Source organism: Vipera ursinii (genome assembly GCF_947247035.1).
Source record: "Vipera ursinii genome assembly, chromosome: 4".
NCBI lineage: Eukaryota > Metazoa > Chordata > Lepidosauria > Squamata > Viperidae > Vipera > Vipera ursinii.
Genome location: NC_139514.1, coordinates 19,915,891 through 19,939,928, shown reverse-complemented (window position 1 = coordinate 19,939,928; position 24,038 = coordinate 19,915,891). Strand labels below are relative to the sequence as shown.

The 24,038-nt window shown below is 37.2% G+C and overlaps 1 protein-coding gene across 1 annotated transcript; it reads left to right on the top strand.

Annotated features, from left to right (window-relative positions):
- Positions 1–7,051: 7,051 nt before the first annotated feature.
- On the top strand, positions 7,052–7,843 carry LOC310639930 (gap junction beta-6 protein-like; the record flags this gene model as incomplete). The annotated part of the gene is made up of 1 exon (XM_083361929.1): positions 7,052–7,843. The coding sequence occupies one exon, from the start codon at positions 7,052–7,054 to the stop codon at positions 7,841–7,843; it is 792 nt and encodes a 263-aa protein (XP_083218055.1).
- Positions 7,844–24,038: the final 16,195 nt, after the last annotated feature.

The window sequence follows — 24,038 nt, the reverse complement described above, 5'->3', positions numbered from 1 at the left end:
ACCTTGGAATTTGCTGGCAGTCTCCCATTCAAGTATTAATCAAGACTGACCCTGCTTAGCCTTTCAAGGTCTGTTTGCTGATGACACTGGAACAAAGTCTGTCCATGGAAGTCCATTCTTGCAGAGCTGTTTCATCAAGTTGGGAAGCTAGCTTTCTGTCCACAATATTGAAATATTTAGGAATTTATATCATCCTGTGAATTTACAAGTTCCTATGAAACTGTATGTGATAAAGGCTACAAAAATATGACAATATAACACATGTGATAGAAAATGAATGTTGGGATCCAAATTTTGTTTTGGAATGATGTTTCCTCTTTGGAAAGTACCTAATGCTCCAGTGGTAAAGATTTACTAGTGAAATGTAATTGCAGTATAAATTTCTTCACATAAGTGTTTCTTACTTTTAGAAAGCTGATTAAAATATAAATAAAATAAAACAAATAGGGTTTTTTGTAAAGAATTCATATATATCAAAAAATGTCCTTTTCTTTTACCTTATGATCTTATTTTTGTGAAGGTTGGAAATAAGCTATTGCTTTGAAGAGTTCTATATAATTCAATATACATATTAAAAGTTATACAAAGACATTTCAGGAAAATGTGTGATTTTTCTGGATATTTTATAATCTACCAATTAAAACAATTAAAGATAGGTAATTAAATATAAAGTAAAGTTGCAACACATATCATCCATTTTTTTTTAAAAAAAGTCTCTTCTGGAGATTAAACACTTTTGTATTTACAATGTAAAGTCATAGATTCTTCCTTAGCAGCTATCACTATCCGGTTTCCTGCTGATTAAGAAAGAAAAGTATTAACTGTTTCTCAAAAGATGTGATTTAACTGAAGTGTTATCTTAATATGGTTCTGGGTTGATGCCAAAACACTTTTTATCTGTGGGAGTTTTTCTTCAGTAAAGTGGTTAAAATAAACCTTTTACTCCTTCCATTGTCATTGATCTCTGATAGCATAATTGTACTTCAGGAGAATAGCACAGGAAAATGCTAATAAGGGAACTTTTGCAGAGATATCTGTAGGAAGGAAAGGATGGTTTAAGCCTTTTACTTGTATTTATTTATTTACTGTACGAGATGGGCAACATATAAATTTGACTGATCAATAAAATAAATAATGATGACTCCGTTCCCTCTCCACCTACTTCTCTTAAAAATGTCTTCCTTTATTTTGTTTCCCAAACTCAGCTAATGCTGAGTGGGAAGAGATAGCATGTAGCCTCTTTAGATATGCAGAGGAATGCTGCCTGCTAATTCTCCTATACAATTTGTACCACAATTAATTTGGAAAAAAAGGTTTGCTATGAATCGGAAGAAGCCCATAGCATCTTTTTTAGTAGCTACTAGACTCCTGATTTTTTATTACCAAGCAATGGAATAGCTCTCCTCCTACCAAGTTTAATGTGGTGACTTTTTATTGTTTTAAAATAATTCAGAAACTTATATCTCGAGTTATTCCTGAATTTTACTTTTCATCATCACCAATATTATATGATTCAGTAAAAAAAAATGTGTAATTCACTTTTTTTGTATTCAGTACTCAATGAATCGGTTACTCTACACATACAGATGTTTCCCCTTGCACTAATTTTCCTGTCTGGTCTCAGGCTATCAATAATTATAAGAGTTTAGGGTCATATATGGGAATGTACATATTGGTCCAGCACATGCTTTATTTCTGTTTCAAAGACAAAAATAAAGATTGCTTGGTATCAAGCTTCACTCTTGTCAGTTTGAGGGATATCACTGGTTCTGTTTGCAGCAATGTGAAACTGGTTTGTTGTAGTTGCCTTCTGGAATATTTTTCAGCTACTGGCAATTGACAGGTTTGAGGATTTCCTGGGACTGTCCCTGTTCAGTTGTGCAAGATCAGTTAAAGATGGCTAACGCCATGGCAGCCAATCATCCAATATTAATGTTGTTATACAAATGGGACATTGATCAGTTATGTAAAATAGCTGAACAGTGCATGTCTTCTTTGATAGATTGTGGCTTTTTTAAAAAAAATCAGCAGCAAGTGTAATAAACTATTATCAATAGAGTGTACTGAATCCTTTCCAATTTAGACACCATGATTCAGAAAGAAAGAAAAAGATGATGTGGGAATTGAGGAAATGTATTCTGTACCTTTTTCCAAAAAAATCTTGTAGTCCTCCCAAGAGCTGAGGTACTGGAGTGACTCATTGCTCATTTTCCAGTCTGGCTGCTTCTAAAAACAATTGTTTATATAGAAGAGTATATATGGCATTTTTCAAGTTTTCCTTATTATGAACAACAGAAGGGATCTGCTCCAGGCTAGTGTAGCTAAGATGCTTCACTATGGATCCTCTTTAAAGATGCATAAGACTATGGAAAGAACTCACTCTCTCCAAGCACCTATTCACAACATGTCTTATCCAGGACCCTCCTTCAAGTTATTCTCACAAAAATAATCTTCTATCTGCAGAATTTGCTTCTGACCAAACAGGCATTCCAGAACTGGTGAAGGGCCTGTTGTTTCGTCTATCCAATTCTAAGCTTAGATTGCGATTATTTTATTGCTAAAAAATGAGGTAGAAATATTATAAGTAGATAAAATTGTTAATTGCTGATTTTTAAGTCTCTTAGTATATTGTTTTAGTCAGAATAAGTAGCACTTGCTTGTTATTGTAGTGTTCATTTAATGAGCTGCAAAATATGTTTGTGTTAATTTTTTTTAACCTTTTCCTGTAACAGAGTAAATAAGATACTTTAATATACAGAACAGTATTGACTATCTTACTGGGTTTTCTCTTCTTTTTCCTTTTCTGCATATCCATTAAAGAGAACAAAAAGAAAATCAGCACATGGGGTGAGGGACAGATACACGGGTAAAATTTCCAAAATTATTTCATTAAAAATTTTGGATTTGTGGGAGTGGGTTTGGCTGCTTCAGTTCTTTCACCAGCAAATCTACCACAGTCATGAGCTGGATCTTTAAGTCAAGTTTGAATTTCTATAACTAGGAAGTGGCAAGTAGTATAGCTTTTCCTGCCAGGCAATCGTTTGTAAATCAGAAATTAACTTTACAGTTCAATGTCTATGTAGTCCAAATTCCAGCATTACTTCATGCCGTGTTGCTACCACTTTCTGTACCTAGAAGACACTAAACTATTGATCTGATGCCAGCAGCCAAGCCCATGTGTTCCTTAAGCAAATTAAATCTGTACATAATTCAGTAGAACAGTTATTATATACAGTAGCAGACTTTTCAGGACAATAATATAAGTTATATTGAAAAGGAAAATAAAATATGGTTTTGTTTTATTAAGTTATATAGTCATAGAAATGATTTGCATGTCTCATCATATATCTTGTGACATATGACTTTCTAGAAATGAGTTTATGCTACTCAGACATACAGCATCTTAGAAAGGTTTGGAAAGCTTCAGAACAGGTGTCATCTAGAACATTCTAAGGAAGCTTATTGTATGAGTAGCTTCCCTAGTGTGTCATGTATCTTTGCGATTTCTTCTTAACCCTATAGTAAAGTGTGACAAAGATTAACTATTTTACACTTTATTGCAATTTAATCAGAAAAGTAAAATACTAATTTTCTCCTGCTCAGTTAATAATTATTCCAAGAATCTAATGTTTCTCAAGGACTATTGGGAAATAGAAACAGAGAAAATTGTTCGTGTTTTAAAGTATTTCTACTAGTTAAACTGAAATCTATCTCACATTGACACTGAGTGATTTTTTTTGTTAGATTCACATGGCCTTTATTTAATGCTCACTGAGCATATAGTCTGTAATTCTTCACCTTAGCTGAGATTGTTGGCTTTCTCACTGACTGTATACAAGTAGCACTGATTGGTCTCTCACATGCAGTTGTCCTGATTTCTGTTATCTATTTGATAGATCAAATTATAAGAAAAGAGATGAGAGTTTTATCTTGTAGTAAAGTCCAAATATATCTATTTATTAAGATGATAATGTTTTCTTAAATAAAAAAGATTCATTATTAGAGTCGTAAACATGTCAGTTTTTGATTCTAAGAATAATTCATAAGAACTATTTTCCAAATGCCTTTTGTCACATTAAAAATCAGTATTCCTGTTTGTTTATTTTTCCTTAAATATTACATATTCTTTGGGAAATTCTTTTGGGAAAATATCCCAAGGAATTCAGAATCTTGGTATATGCAGTAGATATACACTGTGTAATTTGTAGTTTCCTAGCATCTTTCTTCTCCTCACTTTCACATTTACAGGTAGTTCTCAGTCAACAACTATAATTGGGTCTGGGAACTGAGCGATATCCTAAAACAAAACAAAAAATCATGTGATTGCACTAACTTCCAACAATAGTTCCAGTTGCTGTCATTAAACAAATCACGAGTGGTCGTTAAGTGCATATCATGTGATCACAACTTTCTGACAGCTTCTTCACTGAGTTTGGTTGTTGGAAGCTAACAGTTTTTTCTTTTTACAACCTTGTAATTCCTTAATTTTGGGTAGAGTAGGGGTGACTGAATAGAACTGAGCATTTACTGGCCAGACGCCCTTCCCGATGCCTATGTGAAGTTTGCAGTAGATATTTTCTCTTTGCACCGTGAGAGAGAAACATCTGTCGCTACATAGCATTGAACACCTTCTCAATGGGAGGTGAGCGTCTTCACCACTAGGCCACCATGCCGCTGTTGGAAGGTTGCAGTGAAGGTTGGAAATGACAATCACATGACTTCAGGGATGCTGTAACAGCTGCAACTTTGAGGACCGGACATAGCTTTCCTCATTCAGCGGTATTGTAACTTTAAACAGTCATTGAACAAGTGCTTACTAGGTGAGGACTACCTGCACTGAGAAAAACCATCCATCAGCCCTTAGCATAGGCTTAACAATATGTGAAAAATAAAGTGGCTTTAAGAACTCTAAACTGAGCTTTCAGAGTTTGTTAAAAAAAAGTTCCATTGTTACAAACCCATGAGATATGGTTTTTTTTAATTTTATGCTAAAGAATTAATTTTGGTTTATTTTACCACAGATAACATTATTTTTAAGGGGGGAAAAACCCTCATTCCTGATGACTCCAGAAACAGCCCTGGATTCTTTTCAAAACTTTCAATTTCATCCATTTCATCAGCTAACAGCCAATAGTTAGCCAGATCTAAATATTAGATATCTCTAATTCTAAAAGCAACAATGCTACATTATCTTCGGTCAGCATAGAATACTTTAGTGCTTGGGTAATCAGTGGGTGTGACACACAGATTCACTTGCAAGTGGCTAGGCTTGTTTCCTGCTCAACATTCATAAACTGAATCAGGATTATGAAAATCAAAGTTAAATGCATCCCGAATGTTGTGTTGCAATGTTACAACTGTATTGAAACTGTATAAAATATAAAACAAAAATGGATGTGCGCAACTTAAATACAAGATGTGAGATGAGTGCTCACTGACATTCATTCCTTAGTCACTTCCCATTTGCATTACAGCAATGCCCTCTATATCCACTCTCTTAAAGGCCATCCATCCATAAGCTGCAAATTGAGAATGAGCACCGCCACAGTTTTGGGTGTCCCATAATTCACTGGGTAGCACCATTGCTGTCAAAGCTGTACTGGCCACCAGTTGGTTCAATATGTTGATTATTAGAGCCTTGGTGGAGCAGTGGGCTAATGCCTCCTTAAGTAACACCAGCTGCCTGCAATTAGTGCAGGTTCGCATCCCACCAGGCTCAAGGTTGACTCAGCCTTCCATCCTTCCGAGGTAGGTAAAATGAGGACCCAGATTGTTGGGGGCAATTAAGCTGACTTTGTAATAATGCTGCTTGGGGTGTGTCTGAAAGCCCTAATAAGCAGGCATATACATAGAATGAAGGCTACTGCTAAGCTTGTAAGCCGCCCTGAGTCTTCAGAGAAGGGCGGGATATAAATGGAATTAAAATAAAAAATAAAATAAAATAAATTATCTGTTGAGCCCCGTGGGCCTGACATTCAACGAGGGAGGAGCAGCCTCGCGTTGTCTCCTTTCCCTTCCTGGGTCCTTTCAGACCCTCCATGGCACCAGGCCAGGTTAGCTACAGGATTGTCTCTCCCTGAGGGCATCTACTAGACTAGAGTGGGCATGGTCCAAGTCCCCTTCCTCAAATGTTGCCTCCTGGGATATTGGAGGTGTGCCTTCTTGGTGGCTGCCCCAGCCCTCTGGAATACAGTTGGTCCATGGAAATTGGGATCAGGATTGTCATCACTACAATGCAGTTGTAAAGAGCAATGTCACATGACCTCTGTGCAGTAGACAAGCATTGGGAAGCATAGGCAAGCTAATGAAGTCAGCAAGTGGGCAATAGAGTACAGATCTCAGTGCTCATCATGTAACTGCCGGGATGCTACAATGACCACAACTTTGTGGGTCAGTTGTAAGTCCCTCTCTTTCAGTGCTGTCACAATTTGAATGGTTGCTGTATGAGTGGTTGTACATCAGAGACTACCTGTAACCTCTCACCTGAAATCTAAAGTGTTCCTATTGTTTTTAGCCTGATTCTCCTGATCATTGGCCTAGGATTGTGGTTGAGATTTATTTATTTATTGATTAAATTTATATGCTGTTCAACTCACTGTGCAAAGTGACTTTGGGGCACTGTGATGGATCACTGTTTGATTTGGGGAGGGGGAAAAGTTGACTTCTATTTTAACTGTTTTTATTGACTGTTGTAAGCCACCTAGAATCATTTTATGAGATATATGTTTTGTAAATAAATATATAAATCTAAATCTTTTACTTAGGTCACTATTTATAGAATTAGTCTAAGTACTGTTGGACTTATTTTGGTATCACTGTCGGAAAAGGATAATTGCACTTTAGCTTCCTACAATTTTTTTGCTGCCCCTGTTGAAATGACATCCAAAATGTTTGTTTAACTTATGGACTGTTGTTAAAAATATTTTTAATTGCTTCTATCATTTATTTGAATGAACTATGCATACAAATCTAGAAGAAGCTCTACAAAATCATTGTATAATTTTAAACAACATCTCTTTGTCTTAACAGGCCCCAAAGCTCAGACAATACAATGGACTGGGGAACCCTGCAGTCTGTTTTAGGAGGGGTGAACAAACACTCCACCAGCATTGGGAAGATCTGGCTGACTGTTCTTTTCATCTTCCGTATTATGATTCTGGTAGTTGCTGCAGAGGAAGTTTGGGGGGATGAGCAAGATGACTTTGTCTGCAACACTTTGCAACCAGGATGCAAAAATGTCTGCTACGATTATTTTTTCCCAGTTTCTCACATCAGACTGTGGGCCCTGCAGCTCATTTTTGTTTCTACTCCCGCACTTTTGGTGGCCATGCACGTGGCATATAGACGGCATGAAAAGAAAAAAAAGTTCCGAAAAGGAGATAAAAATTGTGAATTCAAGGACATAGAAGAAATAAAGAGACAGAGGTTCCACATCGAGGGTCCTTTGTGGTGGACATACACTGCCAGCATCTTATTCAGGCTGATATTTGAAGCTTCTTTCATGTATGTGTTTTACTATATGTACCAGGGGTATCACATGCCTCGCCTACTGAAATGTAGCATTATGCCATGTCCCAATATAGTGGATTGTTTTGTTTCCCGACCCACCGAAAAGACAATATTTACCATTTTTATGATTTCAGTGTCTGGCATTTGCATTCTACTAAACGTAGCAGAATTCTCTTATTTGTTGCTGAAGTTCTGTGTTAGAAGGTCTCGAAGAGGAAAAATACCCAAAAATCATGCCATCCAGGGGAACAAAGAAGAAAGCAAACAAAATGAAATGAATGAGCTTATATCAGATAGCTGCCAGAATACAGTAACACCATTTACAAACAATTAGAGTGATCAAAAGTCTAACATGCATTTGATGTAGAGTAACTGAATAACGACCTTCATAAAGCTGCTGTGAAAGTGGTTAGATTTGATTAAGCAGTAAAGTACCAGGTAAACAAGAGTATTACTACATGTTCGAGCTAGACATGTTTTCTAAGGTCAATACTGACATAAGAATGTTGAAGATTTTAAGATGATGTGATATACTTTATGTATAACTTTACCAAATCTATTTTGATTTGTTAAAGAAGTAATCCTAATTAGTGCCTTCATACTGAAATTAATCTTTACACTAAAGAGATGGAATTAACTGCCTTACTGATTAAATACTCTTAGTATTACAAGACCCTTTACCACTGTGGTAGCTGTTCTACTTTTTCATCTAAATTAAATTAACATATTTTTCTAAGGAGTGATACAGTATTCCATATTTCTTGATGTTAAAACATGTGATCAATTAATGTCTCTTTTTATTTTGATTTTTATAAACGAACAAAATGCTAATGTCTTCACTGTAATGTGATTGGAAAGTAAACATTTTAAATCATGAACAATAAATAATTCCATGAATATTCTGTAATGCCAGTTATAAAATCTCCTTGTATTGCAATACATTAATTATAATTTTTAAAAAGATACCGATATAGTGTTTCATCAGCTACAGAGCATATCCATTATTTTTATTATTTTTTAAATATTATTAAACCATAAATGGAAATGATAAAATTAAGAAAGGCAGTGGTGGTTGGCTGAAAATAATGTGAAGAATATGTCTGTCAGCAACATTTAAATCAACTTGCTCTAAATAAAAGAAAATGTTTTGACTTCCTGTAAATATGTTTACATTTTTTTTGTTTTTAAAAAGGGTTGAGACCTAAAAAAAACACTGTGGTTCATCCAAAGGGCAGAAAATTGAAGTACAGATTTAATCAAGTTTTAGTGGGCTAGATTCTGATATTTAATAGCATGATCTTTCCAATTTGAAATTGTTGTAGTTGAATTTCTATTCAGCTTTTCAAATAATTTAATACTTAAGTCTGGAGTTACATTTGAGAGTTAACTTAAATTCTACACAAGATTTAAGTTTCAGTCTCCATTATCTCTTCTGCCCACCTAGCAGTTCGAAAGCACATAAAAATGCAAGTAGAAAAACAGGGACCACTCCGGTGGGAAGGTAACAGCGTTCCGTGCGCCTTTGGCGTCTAGTCATGCCGGCCACATGACCACGGAGACGTCCTCGGACAAAGCGCTGGCTCTTCGGCTTTGAAACAGAGATGAGCACCGACCCCTAGAGTTGGAAACAACTAGCACGCATGTGCGGGGGAACCTTTACCTTTACCTTTACCTCCATTATCTTATGTGACATTCACATTCCCAGAAAGAACTGATTCAGTTTAAAACTGCAAGCTAAGTCATAGGCATTGGAACCTATTCATTTATTTTACTACAACAAGAATTGGAAGAAAGCTATTGAGATACAGGAAGGACCACAGTTATTATCTGGAGCATTAATGGGCCGAGTAGACAGGAAGAAGAGGAAGATGCAAATTGGGTAGAGTTCTATCACATCAATGGATGGGGCTAGGATTTTAATTAATATAGGGAGTTGGGGAAAATATAAATTTAATTTTCAGCAGCCGTGGTCAAAAGAGATTAAAGCTTTCCACACAACTCGTGCTATTCTGATGAGAACGCATCAAGGAAAAGATAAGGCAGATTATGCTTCATGTTCAATTCTACAATAAATGGCAGAAGAAAGTATAGTGATTTTCCTTTTCTTCCATATCAGTTAGCTTGATAAGCAACATTAAGTTCAGCAAAAAAGAAAGAAAATAGCACAGTTGACCAAATTCTAAAACAATCTCTGCCTCTGACACCCAATAACTGAAAAAAAACACCCAGCTAACTGGCTATTAAATAGAAGATGTCTGATTAATGCAATGAGTTTCTGGCTCTTGGGAAACAAATTTCATTGAAACAAAACAGGTTGCTTTAAGTTGAGTTTTAGGTGAGTAAGCCTGCTAGAAAATTTCAGGCTTGGAATACAGTAATTTTATTTGTTCCCTGAATTCTAATATCCATTGACTGTACTAGTAATAAAAAGGTAAAGTTTCCCCCGCACATGCGTGCTAGTCGTTTCCAACTCTAGGGGCCGGTGCTCATCTCCGTTTCAAAGCCGAAGAGCCAGCGCTTGTCCGCGGACGTCTCCGTGGTCATGTGGCCGGCATGACTAGACGCCAAAGGCGCACGGAACGTTGTTACCTTCCCACCATAGCGGTCCCTATTTTTCTACTTGCATTTTTACGTGCTTTCGAACTGCTAGGTTGGCAGAAGCTGGGACGAGTAACAGGCGCTCACTCTGTTACGTGGCACTTGGGATTCAACCCGCCAAACTGCCGACCATCTGATCGACAAGCTTGGAATACAGTAATTTTATTTGTTCCCTGAATTCTAATATCCATTGACTGTACTAGTAATACCAAGCTGCTAATAACAGCTAGGAGAAAGTATCAGACACTTGTAGCACAATCCTATGGATATTTATTTAAAAGTAAAACCACACATCCTTGGTATTAGATTTAGATGTCTTTGAGCACATGCTTAACTAGGAATTTGTTCTCAGTAGCAAAAGGTGAATTTGATATTTTTCTCACAGGTCTAGCTTTTTCATGAAACTTTTGTTTCATGGCCTAAATTTTAATGTGTATTGAAAGCAGGGCACTTACTCTTACTTGCTATTGTTAAATAATTTAAATTAAAAAATTATTGGTCATCTTCTGCAAATAATCTAGGGAGCTACCTGTACATTTAGCCTGATTTCTGATTACCCTTAAATTTCATTTTTGGAAAACTGGCTATGCCTGTAGCCTATGTATTCCTGAATCAGAAGTAACATCCAGAAGCGGGCGCTTATTTCTGAGTTTTGCAATGATAGCTTCAGAACATGGTGGTGGCTTGTTTGTTTAGCCTGCCCCATCAGACTAAAGGTCCTGTTACATCTCTCAATGATGTTTAATCCTTAGGTTATTTAACATGTACATGAAATTGCTGGGGGAGACTGTTAGGGCTCCTGATCTGGAGATGCAGTCCAAATCCTGTCTACTTCATGCCTGATGATTTGCATGGTTTAAGAATTTCAGATTCAGTTCTAGAAAGATGAAGTTTCCATGGCTAGCAATACATCTGCCTATAATTGTGGCTATTCATGAGATCACATTTCTATTTAATTTTTTTTAATTTTAATTCCATTTATATCCCGCCCTTCTCCGAAGACTCAGGGCGGCTTACAAGCTTAGCAGTAGCCTTCATTCTATGTATATGCCTGCTTATTAGGGCTTTCACACACACCCCAAGCGGCATTATTACAAAGTCAGCTTAATTGCCCCCAACAATCTGGGTCCTCATTTTACCTACCTCGGAAGGATGGAAGGCTGAGTCAACCTTGAGCCTGGTGGGATGCGAACCTGCACTAATTGCAGGCAGCTGGTGTTACTTAAGGAGGCATTAGCCCACTGCTCCACCAAGGCTCTTCAAATGGTCAGGTTTGCAGTCTGGAGGCCCTTTTTTACCATCATGACTCTTACTGGAGAAGCAAGCAGAAATTGTGGCCAGGAGGGCTTTTGCCCAGCACCAACTGGTGCATCAATTGTAAACTTTTCTGGGTTAGAAAACTTTGATTACAGTGACTCATGCCTTTGTCACCACACAGCAATGAAACTGCCTTTGAAGGCAATTTGGATAGTCAATTGATCCAAACTGCAGAGGCCCATCTGCTACCTGGGGTAGCAGGTTTAACCTCATAGCATCCATGCTTCAGTCATTGCACTGTCCTCCAATTTACTTCTAGATTAACTTGTCATCTCTTTAAAAATGGGAAAGCACACAGCAATGAGCATTGGTGGTGGTAACATACCCGGAAATCAAGCTGAAATCAGCTGTAATCTCTGAGAATAAATACACTTCTGACAGCTGGATGAAGTAATGTAAGAGTAGTAACTCACCCAAAAACATAAAAATGGGGCAGCAGAATACACATTCCATGGATGGCTTAGAGTCTAGACAGATTCTTTTTGTTTTCCTTGAGTGAGAGATTGTTAAGAAAAAAAGAGCAGTTATTTAAACACAGATTTTAAGCATACATTGCATGTATGTACAGAAGGGTGAGGCGTACATTAATTAGCAATTATGAGTAGCATCTTGCTGTTTTGGCTTTTGGGGATATATTTAGCTGAACACAGCTGAAACTAAGATGCTAGTATAGGTGCTTGAGCCAATCCTGAAAGACACTGAAGATTTGTCAGTTCAAGTTACTATTTCCTCTCCTTGTCTTAAACATTTATCAAGCAATACAAGCTATTCATTTTTCTTATCTGTTGCATTACACAGATGCCCAACATCAATAAAATAGCTCTCTATTTTAATCTGTCACTAAAATACTGGCCTCTAAAGTATTCTTTTCTACAAAAGGACTATAGCACTGCAAGCAGAAAATCCCCGTGTCAAATGCTTTCTCAGTAGGATGTAGAAACACTTAAAATTTGAACAGCAACTGCCAGTCCATCTACATAATAATGAGATATATTGACCAAAAGCATCTCCTGGCAGGGCAAAGGGATTAAGTGATGAAAGATGTGTCCAACATCGCAATGCGTTTTTTTTTGTCATTTATTTTTCTCCTTGTGGTTTATAACAGATGCCTGTGTAATGAATTGTTTTAATCTAGTTTATAAAAATTCTTATACAAATTAGTATGCAAATTTATTTTTTTAAATAAATGTAACATTTTCCTCTTTGTTATGAAATATAGAGTAAGAAGTTGAAGGAGCAAATCTGGAACATTTTCCTGCCCTTAATTAGTGTGCTACTTGAAATTAAATGGTGGTAATAAGGTAAAAATCAACTTCATGTTTATTTAAAAGCACATCCCAATGATGTCAGCGGTATTTGTAAATACAAAGAGTTACCCCGTGTCATGTAGCAACAGATATTCCCTTATTACTTTTCCGCAGTTCTCCAAATCCGAAAATAGCATTTGATAAACATGAAAAAACGCCTCTTGTATATCATTTAACATCCGGTAGTACATGACGTGAGTTGACAGTTAATTCAAAGACAGCCTTGTTCAAACATGCAGTATAATAACCAAGTTGAAAGAAAGCTATCCAACATCTTATAGATAAAAAGCCTCTGAGGTTTCTCAGTAGAATTTAAACATCGGATATCACAATGGACCACAGAGGTTGCCCACTGTATCTTATTGTAGCAGGAAGGAAATTAAGGCTTCTCAAACATGAACAATATTCCAGACTAAATATTTAAATTATTATAAGGTATGCCATTGTGAAATTATTGCATTTGAAACTGAGATCTAAAATTCAGCAAAGTGGAAGTGAGGGAGTTCTATAGGTGGGATCTGGTGGCATAGTTAGACTATTTGACACTTGGAGCCTATTCAGACGACATGCTTGCTTATTGCCTGCATTCAGCGATGATTGTTCCCACTGCCTCGCCCTTGGTATGCTGCTGGTAGAATCCATCTTGGTCCAAATCAAGACTGTACTGATTTTAGTTATCTATATTTGCTGTAAGACCATCAACAAATAGTTCCTTTTGAGGCAGTCCACGTCAGGAATCTGACTACATAAGGACACTGGAATGCTATATGATTGGTACAGGGCATAGAGTTTCTCTCTCTCTTCTCTTACACCAAAGAGAATCAAGGTGGGGCAACACTGAACTTCCTCCTTAGCCTTTCCTATTTTTCCAAGCTAAGCTGATGTTTACATAACTGCTTTTGTAGTTATCTGTTTTCCTCTACAAATAGAAAGCAGTTGTATTTATGCTCATGCTACATCCCATCCTTAGTTACTGTATAGCAGGTGCGTCCAACTGCTATGAACCATAATGTGGCATCACAAGATTAACTATATTATATATTTTATATGAGGCCCAAGACTATTCCTTATCACTCAATATGGCCCAGGCAAGCCAAATGATTTGTCACTCATGATGTGTTGGGCACCCCAGTCTGTTACAATCCTGAACAGCTTATAAAATATAACCATATAAAAAATGCGAAAAATAAATAAATCATCCAAGTCCAGAAAATAAATCATATTAAAAACTGGAACATGACCTCCAGCCTTGCAAGATAGTCCAGACAAGAAGCATGCTCAGGAGTACTAGTTATTATAAGTTTACACGAAGGGAATCTTACAGGTCTGAAAACTAGGGAAGATGCCTTCTGAGTCACAAATGGATTCATTTTTTTGTTTATCATATTGTTCTCTAGGTTGTGGCTTTTTCTTCTATCTCCCAAAATCATCCCAACATATCACTACAAACACACACAGGGTCTGTAATCCACTCTAACCCAGCGTCTGAGAACACTGAACATTGGGTCTCATTTAATCTGACCAGTGATAACCATAAAAATCTTAGGGGGAATGGTATTCTAAGGAGCAGGCACCATGACATGCCAACTCTGTCAGACTATGAGAAACACTACATTAAATAAGCAGTACTTCACTTAACCAGGCCCTGTACCATGAATGGCTTTATAGAGGATAACCAACACCCAGAAACTAATGGTAACCCATGCAACTTATGAATGTCATGGCCTGCCCATAACTGCCTTTGCTGCTGCATTCTGGGCAAGCTAGAGTTTCCAAGTTGTCTTCAAAGGCAGCCTCATATAGAGTATATTGCAAGAGTCCAATCACAAGGTGACCAAAGCATGAGTGACTGTCTTAAGTGTTTCTCAGTAGGTATGGACATAATCTGTATCTTCCTGGGGTCTTCTGAATCTGCAATGTGAGCACTTTCCCAGAAAGGGGAAATTGGAGACTAAATGAAAATTATTGAAAACCATCAGTCAAGTGAAGGATTCTTGAGAGTGCCTCCTTCAAGTGCAAGGTACCACCTCCGCTCTTAAAGAAACAAATACTCTTGCAGAAACCCAACTATTTGCCAACTGTCAGATGCCCTTCACAATGCAGTGTCATAGAGAGTCATCAGCCCAAGGATTCTGTGCACTTCCTCAAGAGTCACAAATTCATTATGTAAGTATGCTACTGTTCCCACTTTTCCAGGGGAGACCATAAGTGAATTGCCTGTTTTTTCCTTGGAAAAAATGTTCCTCAGCATTACTAAATGCTGCCATTTGATCCTGACTGTGCACAAATTAGCCAACATTTTCGTTCACAATTTAAGGATACTTCCTCTAATGTACTTCACAAATCTGAGATTTACTGGAGACGATTGCTTTCTGTTCAAGACAAGGCAAAGTGCTTCCCCACCCATCAAAATTACATATAAATATCTAGCAGCTGGTCCTGCAGATCAAGTCTCACAGATGAGCTGCCAACTTTGTTTCCTCTTCTATTCAACTCCACCTAAGACAAAGCCAAGATGGTACAAAAGTACTCCGTTGTTCTACTCCAATGAAGGAATAATAAATTGACAGAATCTGCAGCTTGTTCCTGATTTGTCCTTTTCAGCACTCAGTCCTCCAAAAATGTTGGATTCAACTCCCAGAATTCCTATTAGAATTCTCAGAGGCGTATCCCTACATATCAGAAGAATATTAAGTTAGGAAAGGCTGGCATACATAATATGGATGTAGTTGGTTGATAGATAATCTTAATGTATGCTTGCAATTTGAATATTTACAAGCATTATTTATATATAATTTATATCTGATTCCAATATCATTAGAGAGCACTTGTAGATCTACTGTACCTACTTAATTACCTGGAAAACAAAGTTGACAATAGAAATAATTTGAATGTAGATACAATATAGATATCTAAAGCATCATGCTGAACTTCCTGTTACAATCTATATGGCACCAAACTGAAGAACTGGATCAGATTTTTAAAAATCTGTTTCTTTTTATGAATTAATGAGCTTAATCAGAACTCCACTTTCTGAACTCTATTGACTCAGCAAATTTTTATTCTATTAATAGTTGACTATTGCTGAACTATCTCGACCTGCAAGTTTCTTTTTTTTTTTTTAGGCACATGGAATTTATCATCAGCCCTGTGGGTTGTCACTGGAGTTTATCGCAGAAATCTTCCTGCTCCCTTCTACTGCTACAGAGTGGAACTACAAACCACATCTGCATATGGCAATTCTAGTGCCCAGTTTATGCAGTATGTAGCTGGCTATAGTTGGTCTCAAAAAGCTAAATATGCACCTGCTTAGGATGGAAGATCAGCATGATTTCTCAGAACTATACACAATATTTGGAAGCTGGGAAAAAATGTGCTTGGAGACATCAAAGGCAAACGACTTCTAAATGCCGAAGAAACCACATGGGATATATCTATGTAGCCATCAATTATCTTTAATCCTACCTCTGTTGTTTGTAGCCATAGATGATAGACTTTATACAAAGGCATTTTTCAAATACACCCCTAAAGTAGAGAAATGACTTGAGGTTGGAAAAAAGTTTCTTCTGTCTGCTGTATTTTTGTCTTGTAATATCTCACTCCAATTTGTTTCTTCTGGACCAGACTTCTCCTTTTTCAGGCTTACGTCTATCCTGAATAAAAGCAGTTGCTCTGTGTAAGAGACAGAGGAAGAATCTAATATCCATGATCTACTTTTGATGTACAACATACACAGGAGACTTTTTTTAGTACCAAAATATTTGAAGTTCCCTCCAGAGCCTTTCTCTCTGCTCCTTCTGCCTCTGCAGACTTTTCCTCTAAATACTGTATATACTCCAGCAGACAGCCTAGGCATTGCACACCTGCATCTGGAACTCTAGAAAATTTTTAAAGAGAAGGAAACTTAACAGTAACAGCTGAATTAAAGATAATAAGGGCTGGGCAATCCTTTGAAAGAGGTGCTTCACATTGTGTGCAAAGGAAGCGGTATGCTTGCATATACACACGTAGATGGCCAGGAGCAATTTGTAAAGAAGCACAGGTGGAAAAAAAGAGTTGGTTTTAATGGTTCAAATGTGCTTTATTCATATTCCTGCAACTTCAAAAATTTCAGTAACAATTTTCACTCTTTATGCTATTGGCTACTATAAGTAGATACAGCAACCAGGGATTCCCTGTTTTTACCTGTTCCTTGTGTTCTTGTCTCTGTTCTGCTTTTTTCTCAATGAAAGATATATTCTGCTTTCCACTCAAGCCTATTTTCTTGAAAATCGTTTTCTCTCTTCCATTGCCTAGAACCCTAGACAATAAAACATTTACTTTGGACAGTTATATTTGGCCTGCAAGAATCCAGATGATGAACTGACAGCAAATGTTGCATATTAAAGAAATCTCTTTGTTGTCATGTATTAGTATTACTTATATTTATAACCTCCTACAATCCAATTAGGGATTTTGAATGATTGAGAGACATACATCTATACAATTAAAATATCCATATTATTTTTTTTAAAAAAAATTAAATTAAAATATAATAGAAAAACAACAATAAAATAACAACAAACCAAATGCAAAATAGCTCTGTTTCTGAAAAGAATTTAGTGAGTACATCTAATCTGCTCTAACATGCTGATGTTGCCACCAAGAAGCAACAGCTCCTGCTTTGACACCTCTAACTTTTCAGAGGTGAGGAAAGACAAGTTGCTTCACCCAGAAAGTTTGTATTATTTGAACTTGTTTTTGTTTGGTTGTTCTTGTTTTGGCTATTTATTTCTAGGTGGTTTTGGTTTCTGTTATTTTTTTTAATTGTGTGAACTGCCCTGAATCACAGTTACAAGATGGGTATCAGATCACCCTAGGGGAGGAGGGTTGTCCAGTTGTCAAGCCACAGAGAATTTTATAGATTGAAAGCAACATTTTAAATTGCATCTGAAAGCTTACTGTAGCCATTACAGGGCCCATAGCACAGATGCTATATGCTCCAACTCTGGGTATTAGTGAGTATACAGATTACTGTACATTGGATCATTGGCAGTTTTAAAGACAGCCTCACCTAGAGTGAGCCAGAGTTATTCAAGCACATGGTGATAAGGGCATGAGTCCCTGTAGCAAACTTTTCCCAGTACTTTTCTGGTACATCATCTGAAGCTTGACAATTCAGTGGTGAAAAAAGTAAGGTTCTACATTTGGACAAGTAAAATCAAATGCACAGGTATCGTATAGGTGGTAGTAACTGTGCGAGAGATCTTGAAGTCCTAGTGGACAATCACTTTAATAGGAGCCAGCAGTGTGCTGCAGCTGCCAAAAAAGCCAACACAGTCCTAGGCTGCATTAACAGAGGGATCAAATCTTGGTGGAGCAGTGGGCTAATGCCTCCTTAAGTAACACCAGCTGCCTGCAATTAGTGCAGGTTCGCATCCCACCAGGCTCAAGGTTGACTCAGCCTTCCATCCTTCCGAGGTAGGTAAAATGAGGACCCAGATTGTTGGGGGCAATTAAGCTGACTTTGTAATAATGCCGCTTGGGGGTGTGTGAAAGCCCTAATAAGCAGGCATATACATAGAATGAAGGCTAGTGCTAAGCTTGTAAGCCGCCCTGAGTCTTCGGAGAAGGGCGGGATATAAATGGAATTAAAATAAAAAAATTTTTTAAAAAATCAAGAACACGTGAAGTGTTAATACCACTTTATAATGCCTTGATAAGGCCATTGTCAAGTTTCCGATGTATGAGCTTTTCAAGTGACTCTGAGGCATTGTTTAACTTAAAAGCCCTTTATTAGCCAAATACACCGAAGGAAGCTGGGATCTGAAATCTCCACTCCCTTGCACAATATATTAAACACAATTCTCCACCTTTCTAATTTTGTCATTAATCATATTCTCCAATTAATTTAAAGAATCAGTTTCCCTTCCATTAGGCCAAGTTCTTATCTTCTTTTATTTCAGACGGCCTTGAGGTATAATCTTCCTCCTCCCTCCTCCCAGCTACAATCCTAGCTCTTAAAGCAATACACAAGTTTAACATATAAAGTAGCTGCTTCTTCATCTCTTGTCAAGCAAGAACATTAGATGTTAGCAGCGTTGACAGCCATACTTGGAATACCGCATCCAGCTTTGGTCACCACAATCTAAAGAAGATGTTGAGACTCTAGAAAGAGTGCAGAGAAGAGCAACAAAGATGATTAGGGGACTGGAGGCTAAAACATATAAAAAATAGTTGCTGGAAATGGGTATGTCTAGTTTAATGAAAAGAAGGACTAGGGGTGACATGATAGCAGTGTTCCAATATCTCAGCGTTTGCCACAAAGAAGAGGGTCAACCTATTCTCCAAAGCACCTGAAGGAAGGACAAGAAGCAATGGATGGAAATTAATCAAGGAGAGAAGCAACCTAGAACTAAGGAGAAATTTCCTAACAGTCAGAACAATTAATCATTGGAACAACTAGCCTCCAGAAGTTGTGAATGCTCCAACACTGGAAGTCCTTAAGAAGAGACTGGACAACCATTCGTCTGAAATGGTATAGGGTTTCCTGCCTGAGCAGGGGTTGGACTAGATGACCTCCAAGATCCCTCCCAACTCTGCTATTTTGTATTCTGTAAAGCCGCATAAACCAGAGCTTTCTCCTGTTGTTCAAATTGTAACCATGACTCCAGGAGAACAATCTCATTAAGTCATGGAACGTCTTCAGAGATGACATCTTCCTATCAAGAGACTAAAGCAGACAGAGAATTTCAGTGGACAAACAATGATTCTGTTTGTGCTTGGTTCAAATTGTCACATTCTGTCCTTCTAGACATTTACAGCTTCCAGGCTCTGGAACAAGAATTTGACAGCATTTCCAGCAGGGCTCAGGGTCACACTTTAAATCTTGATGTCAGCAATATAACAACATCAAACCCTGAACCATCAAAAGATCATCTGCAGTGACTTCATACAGATATTAAACAGTATTGATCCTATGGCTCTCTACAACAGAGTGACCATCAGCCTAATTGCTCTTCATAACTACCATTGACCAGACCCACCTGCTGAGCAAGGAACAAAACTACCAAAGCATAGAGCTCTCAATGTCCAATCCCTGAAGACAGTCCAGAAAGATATCTTTTAATGGCTCGAAGACAAATAGCAAAGAAAAACAATGCCTGGTCCAGGTGTCCACAAAGGTTACCCAATAGAGTGACCAACATTATGTCTATGTCATACCCAGGTCTGAACTCTAACTAAAATGACCCAGTTAATCTGTTCCCTCTATGACAAAGGTTGGTCCTCTACTATTGCCTTGACAATCTTGCCTAAAAAGAGAAGATGGGAGTCTGGGCGTGATTGTCCAATGCCTCTAGATCTACAGAAGATTTCTTAAAGAGGGGTTGCATAACTGCCTTCTACAGGGCCACTAGCGACATCTCTTCCTGGATTCAGGGAACCCGAAGAAGCCAAGAGGGGCAAGAATTTAGTCTGCATGTAGAAGAGGTCACAGCCCAAAAGGTCATTTAGTGATCAGTAGATTTGCAGCCTAGTTATGGTAGTCCTATATTCACAAATGCATGTCCTGCTGAAGGAGCTGAAGAGATCAAACAAGGTTACTTCAAAGTTTTCTCACATTTAAACATCTTTTTTTTTCATCTCACCATCATTCTGCATACAGAGGATCCTTGCTTCAGGTCCTGGCATCTCCACTTAAATGAAAATCAAGTAAATGAGTGAAAGGAGTCCTACTTACGGGTTTTTGCAAAAGCACTGAACCAGAAAAAATGAAACTCTTGCATTATCTTTTTTTCTGCCATATCCTCACAATGCTTCCTTCTCTTGTGAGATAGGCTGAAGTTATCCATATCTCTACTGGCATCAGTAGCCTCACTCTATTTAAGGGAAACCTCAAGGTATCTAAAATCTGTTAAGATTTGTCACCAATTAGAGGAAACCCAGTTAATGAATGGTTTGAAAGAAAGACAAAAAGCAACAACAATAGGGTGGGGACTAAGAAAGAAGACAATCAGTGTTCTACTAAATGAATAATGGCGTGCAGAGGATAGGGCAACAGAGAAACCACTAATATTTTCAAAAGCTATTGGACTACGAAACACTCAGTTTAAAACAGGTTGAGCATATAATCTGCAGGAATAAATTTTCAGATTAAAAAATACCATAATTCCTTTCAAAACCACAATCTTTCCTTTTTTTCTAGTATTACTGAAAAACTAATTCCATTGGAGAAAAAAAAAGAGGGGGCTGTAAAGGAAGATAAGTTGAGAGAAAGTTAAATCACATTCCTCGGTTGCTTTTCTTAAATCATTCTAGATATGCTTATGGCAGCTATATTTTTAGGGTACCAGTGAAGTCGAGTATAATCTAAGCTTGCATGCCAGCATTTTTTTTTGCAACAGTGAAAGGGATTTATGGTGTTGATCTTGGATTTTATTGATTTTGATGACAACCATGCTTTTGATGACAATCTCAGCAACTTTAACATGTGTGGACTTCAACTCCAACATGCTGGCTGCGGAATTCTGGGGACTGAAGTCCACACAGTTGCCGAAATGGAGATCTAGATGATGCATACTATAGTACAGATGGGATGCGGTGGCTCAGTGGGCTGGGACACTGAGCTTGTCGATCAGAAGATCGGCAGTTTGGCAGGTCGAATCCTGAGTGCCGCGTAACAGAGTGAGTGCCTGTTACTCATCCCAGCTTCTGCCAACCTAGCAGTTCGAAAGCACGTAAAAATGCAAGTAAAAAAATAGGGACCACTACGGTGGGAAGGTAACTGTGTTCCGTGCGCCTTTGGCGTCTAGTCATGCCGGCCACATGACCACGGAGATGTCCTCGGACAAGCGCTGGCTCTTCGGCTTTGAAACGGAGATGAGCACAGGCCCCTAGAGTTGGAAACGACTAGCACCCATATGTGGGGGACCCTTTACCTTTACCTTACCTATAGTACAGATGTGTTGTGGCCTACAAAAACTGTTTGAAGAATATATCTTTCCTCCCTTTTCTTGCATCATCCTTAGGAACCTTTTCTATGAATTAGAGATTTACTGTATTAGTTAGTCATATCTTTTCTGCGTGCATAAGGTGGAGTTAGAAGGAAGTTTCTTCCCAGTTCATAAAAGAATTTCACATCAGCTGCCATGATCATGACAGTGTTTTTTTACTGGCAATCAGTAAGATTTGGGCTGACAATTATGTCAGCAAGATAGGGTGCAAACTCTGAATGATTTGTTGCATCATAGCAATGAAAACTTTTAATTACGGTGCTTTCAACATGTCTGCTTACTTTTTAAATTGGGTATTAGTCCTAGAAACTATATTGTGACACTATATTAAAGGCTAACAGGTTTATCGTAGTGCCAGGTTTTCCTGAATCACAGCTGACATCAGGTCACACAGTTCACAAATTAGAATTTATGACATTGCTCTGAGGGGAATGGGTGGAAAACAAAAGGAGATATTAGGAACAATAAGAACTGAATGTGTCCTGGAGAACTGAAATGTTCCCTCACTCTTTTTAATGTTATTATCTCTGATGTCAAATGTATCTAGATTTAGATGTATACTACTGAAATATGTCTTAACCTCATTGCCCCAAATTCTGTCCAGCCCGTCTGTTGCAAAAGCCATCATCCTGGGGATCACACCAGTTATGCAGCTGAAACAAGATTGATCCAATTCATTGACTTTGAGGCAGAAGAGCAAATATCCTTTCTTCCAGTGCATGTGGTACAGAAAGGTGCAGAAAACTTTAACATTTTTTCCAGCCTGCAGTATATAGATTTACCAACAATATATCAAACAGCTAACAACTTTCTGTTATTTAAACTTATATTTCCTGATATATTTTATTATCATTTATTATCAAATATTGCCTTGATTGATCATCCTAGTTGAATATTTTATATTAATCTCTATAGTAAATGATTTCTTCTATTAAATACTTACATTTCTTTTAGTTATATCAGCAACAACAATATTTGCATGTCTCATTCTTTACCTTGAACAATAGCTTAAGTACATATGAAATAAATGGAATCCTTTATTATTAAAGTATTCCATAATGCGCTGCCCATGGCAGGTACTCATTTCTATGGTATTCACTCTTCATACTAAATCACAATTCATTTAATCATGGTTTACTGAATGCAGAGACATCCAAGTGGTCAAAAATGTCAAAATGATGGGCATGACTGCACAATTACATGCACACAAAAAGGGTCAGAGCTTCAACTGCATAGTTGTGTCTGCCTTCTTGATTTTTTTAACCACTTTTGAAAACAACCTTGCTTGAATGTTAGCATTTGCTATTCATACAACAATCTAATCCAGAGTTCTAGAATTTTCTGAAATAAGAGCTAAATCTGATTTTTAAGTGATGTGTCAAAGGTCATTCTCCAAAAAGTATGGGATGGAGCCAAGACAAAAAAAAACCCAAGCATTCTTTAATTTCATGTACATTTAACCTTGAAATTAAATAAAGTTAACATCAATTTATGTATTTAATAATTTGCACTTTCTGTCACAAAAGCATTTACTATTGGGTAACAATGTATTAAGTTTTCTAGAAGCCACTATGGCCTTCATGTTCTCCATCAATTCTGTAAACCATAAACTATGATGTAACCTTAGTGGCTAGGTTAAGATCATAGATTAAAACAAAAGCAAAAAACCCAACACCACTAAAAACAGTTAATATGGTATATGAATGTAACCAGTATGTGAAGAGTCTTTTCATTTCTGGAACAACAGAAAATAAAATCCCCTTCTATGCATGGCTAAGAATTTTAATAAAAAAAGTAATATTTCCTTGGCTACATCTCAATTTTATATTTTTGCCAAAGGTTAATAAGAGATGGCATGGTTTTCTTTTCCATTTTTCAAACTGCAGTATGGATTCATCTCCACTGGATATTTAATTAAATTTCTGACATGAATATACACAATTAATCATGTAACTTGTGATTTAATTCTATTTATAAAAAAATCATATGGTAAAGTATCAAGGAAGGTTCCTTTGTGCCTTTTTTTACACACATAGCAAACTCAGATAAAGTTTCTATTATATAGAGAAGTGAAATATTTTTAAGAAATTAGATCAGATGCATATAATTATAGGCCAGTTAATTGCACTGTGCAAACATGAGTTGGTTCTGTCATCATGTTTAAGCGAAAAATGTTTGATACTCCCAAATGTTCTTCTGATGCGTATGTTTCTGTGAATTTCTTGGTATTCCTAAATAAGTTCCATCAGCAGTACTTAAGTCAAACTCCACCTTCAAATCAAAAGATGAAAGCCTGGTTTTGCTTGAAACTTGT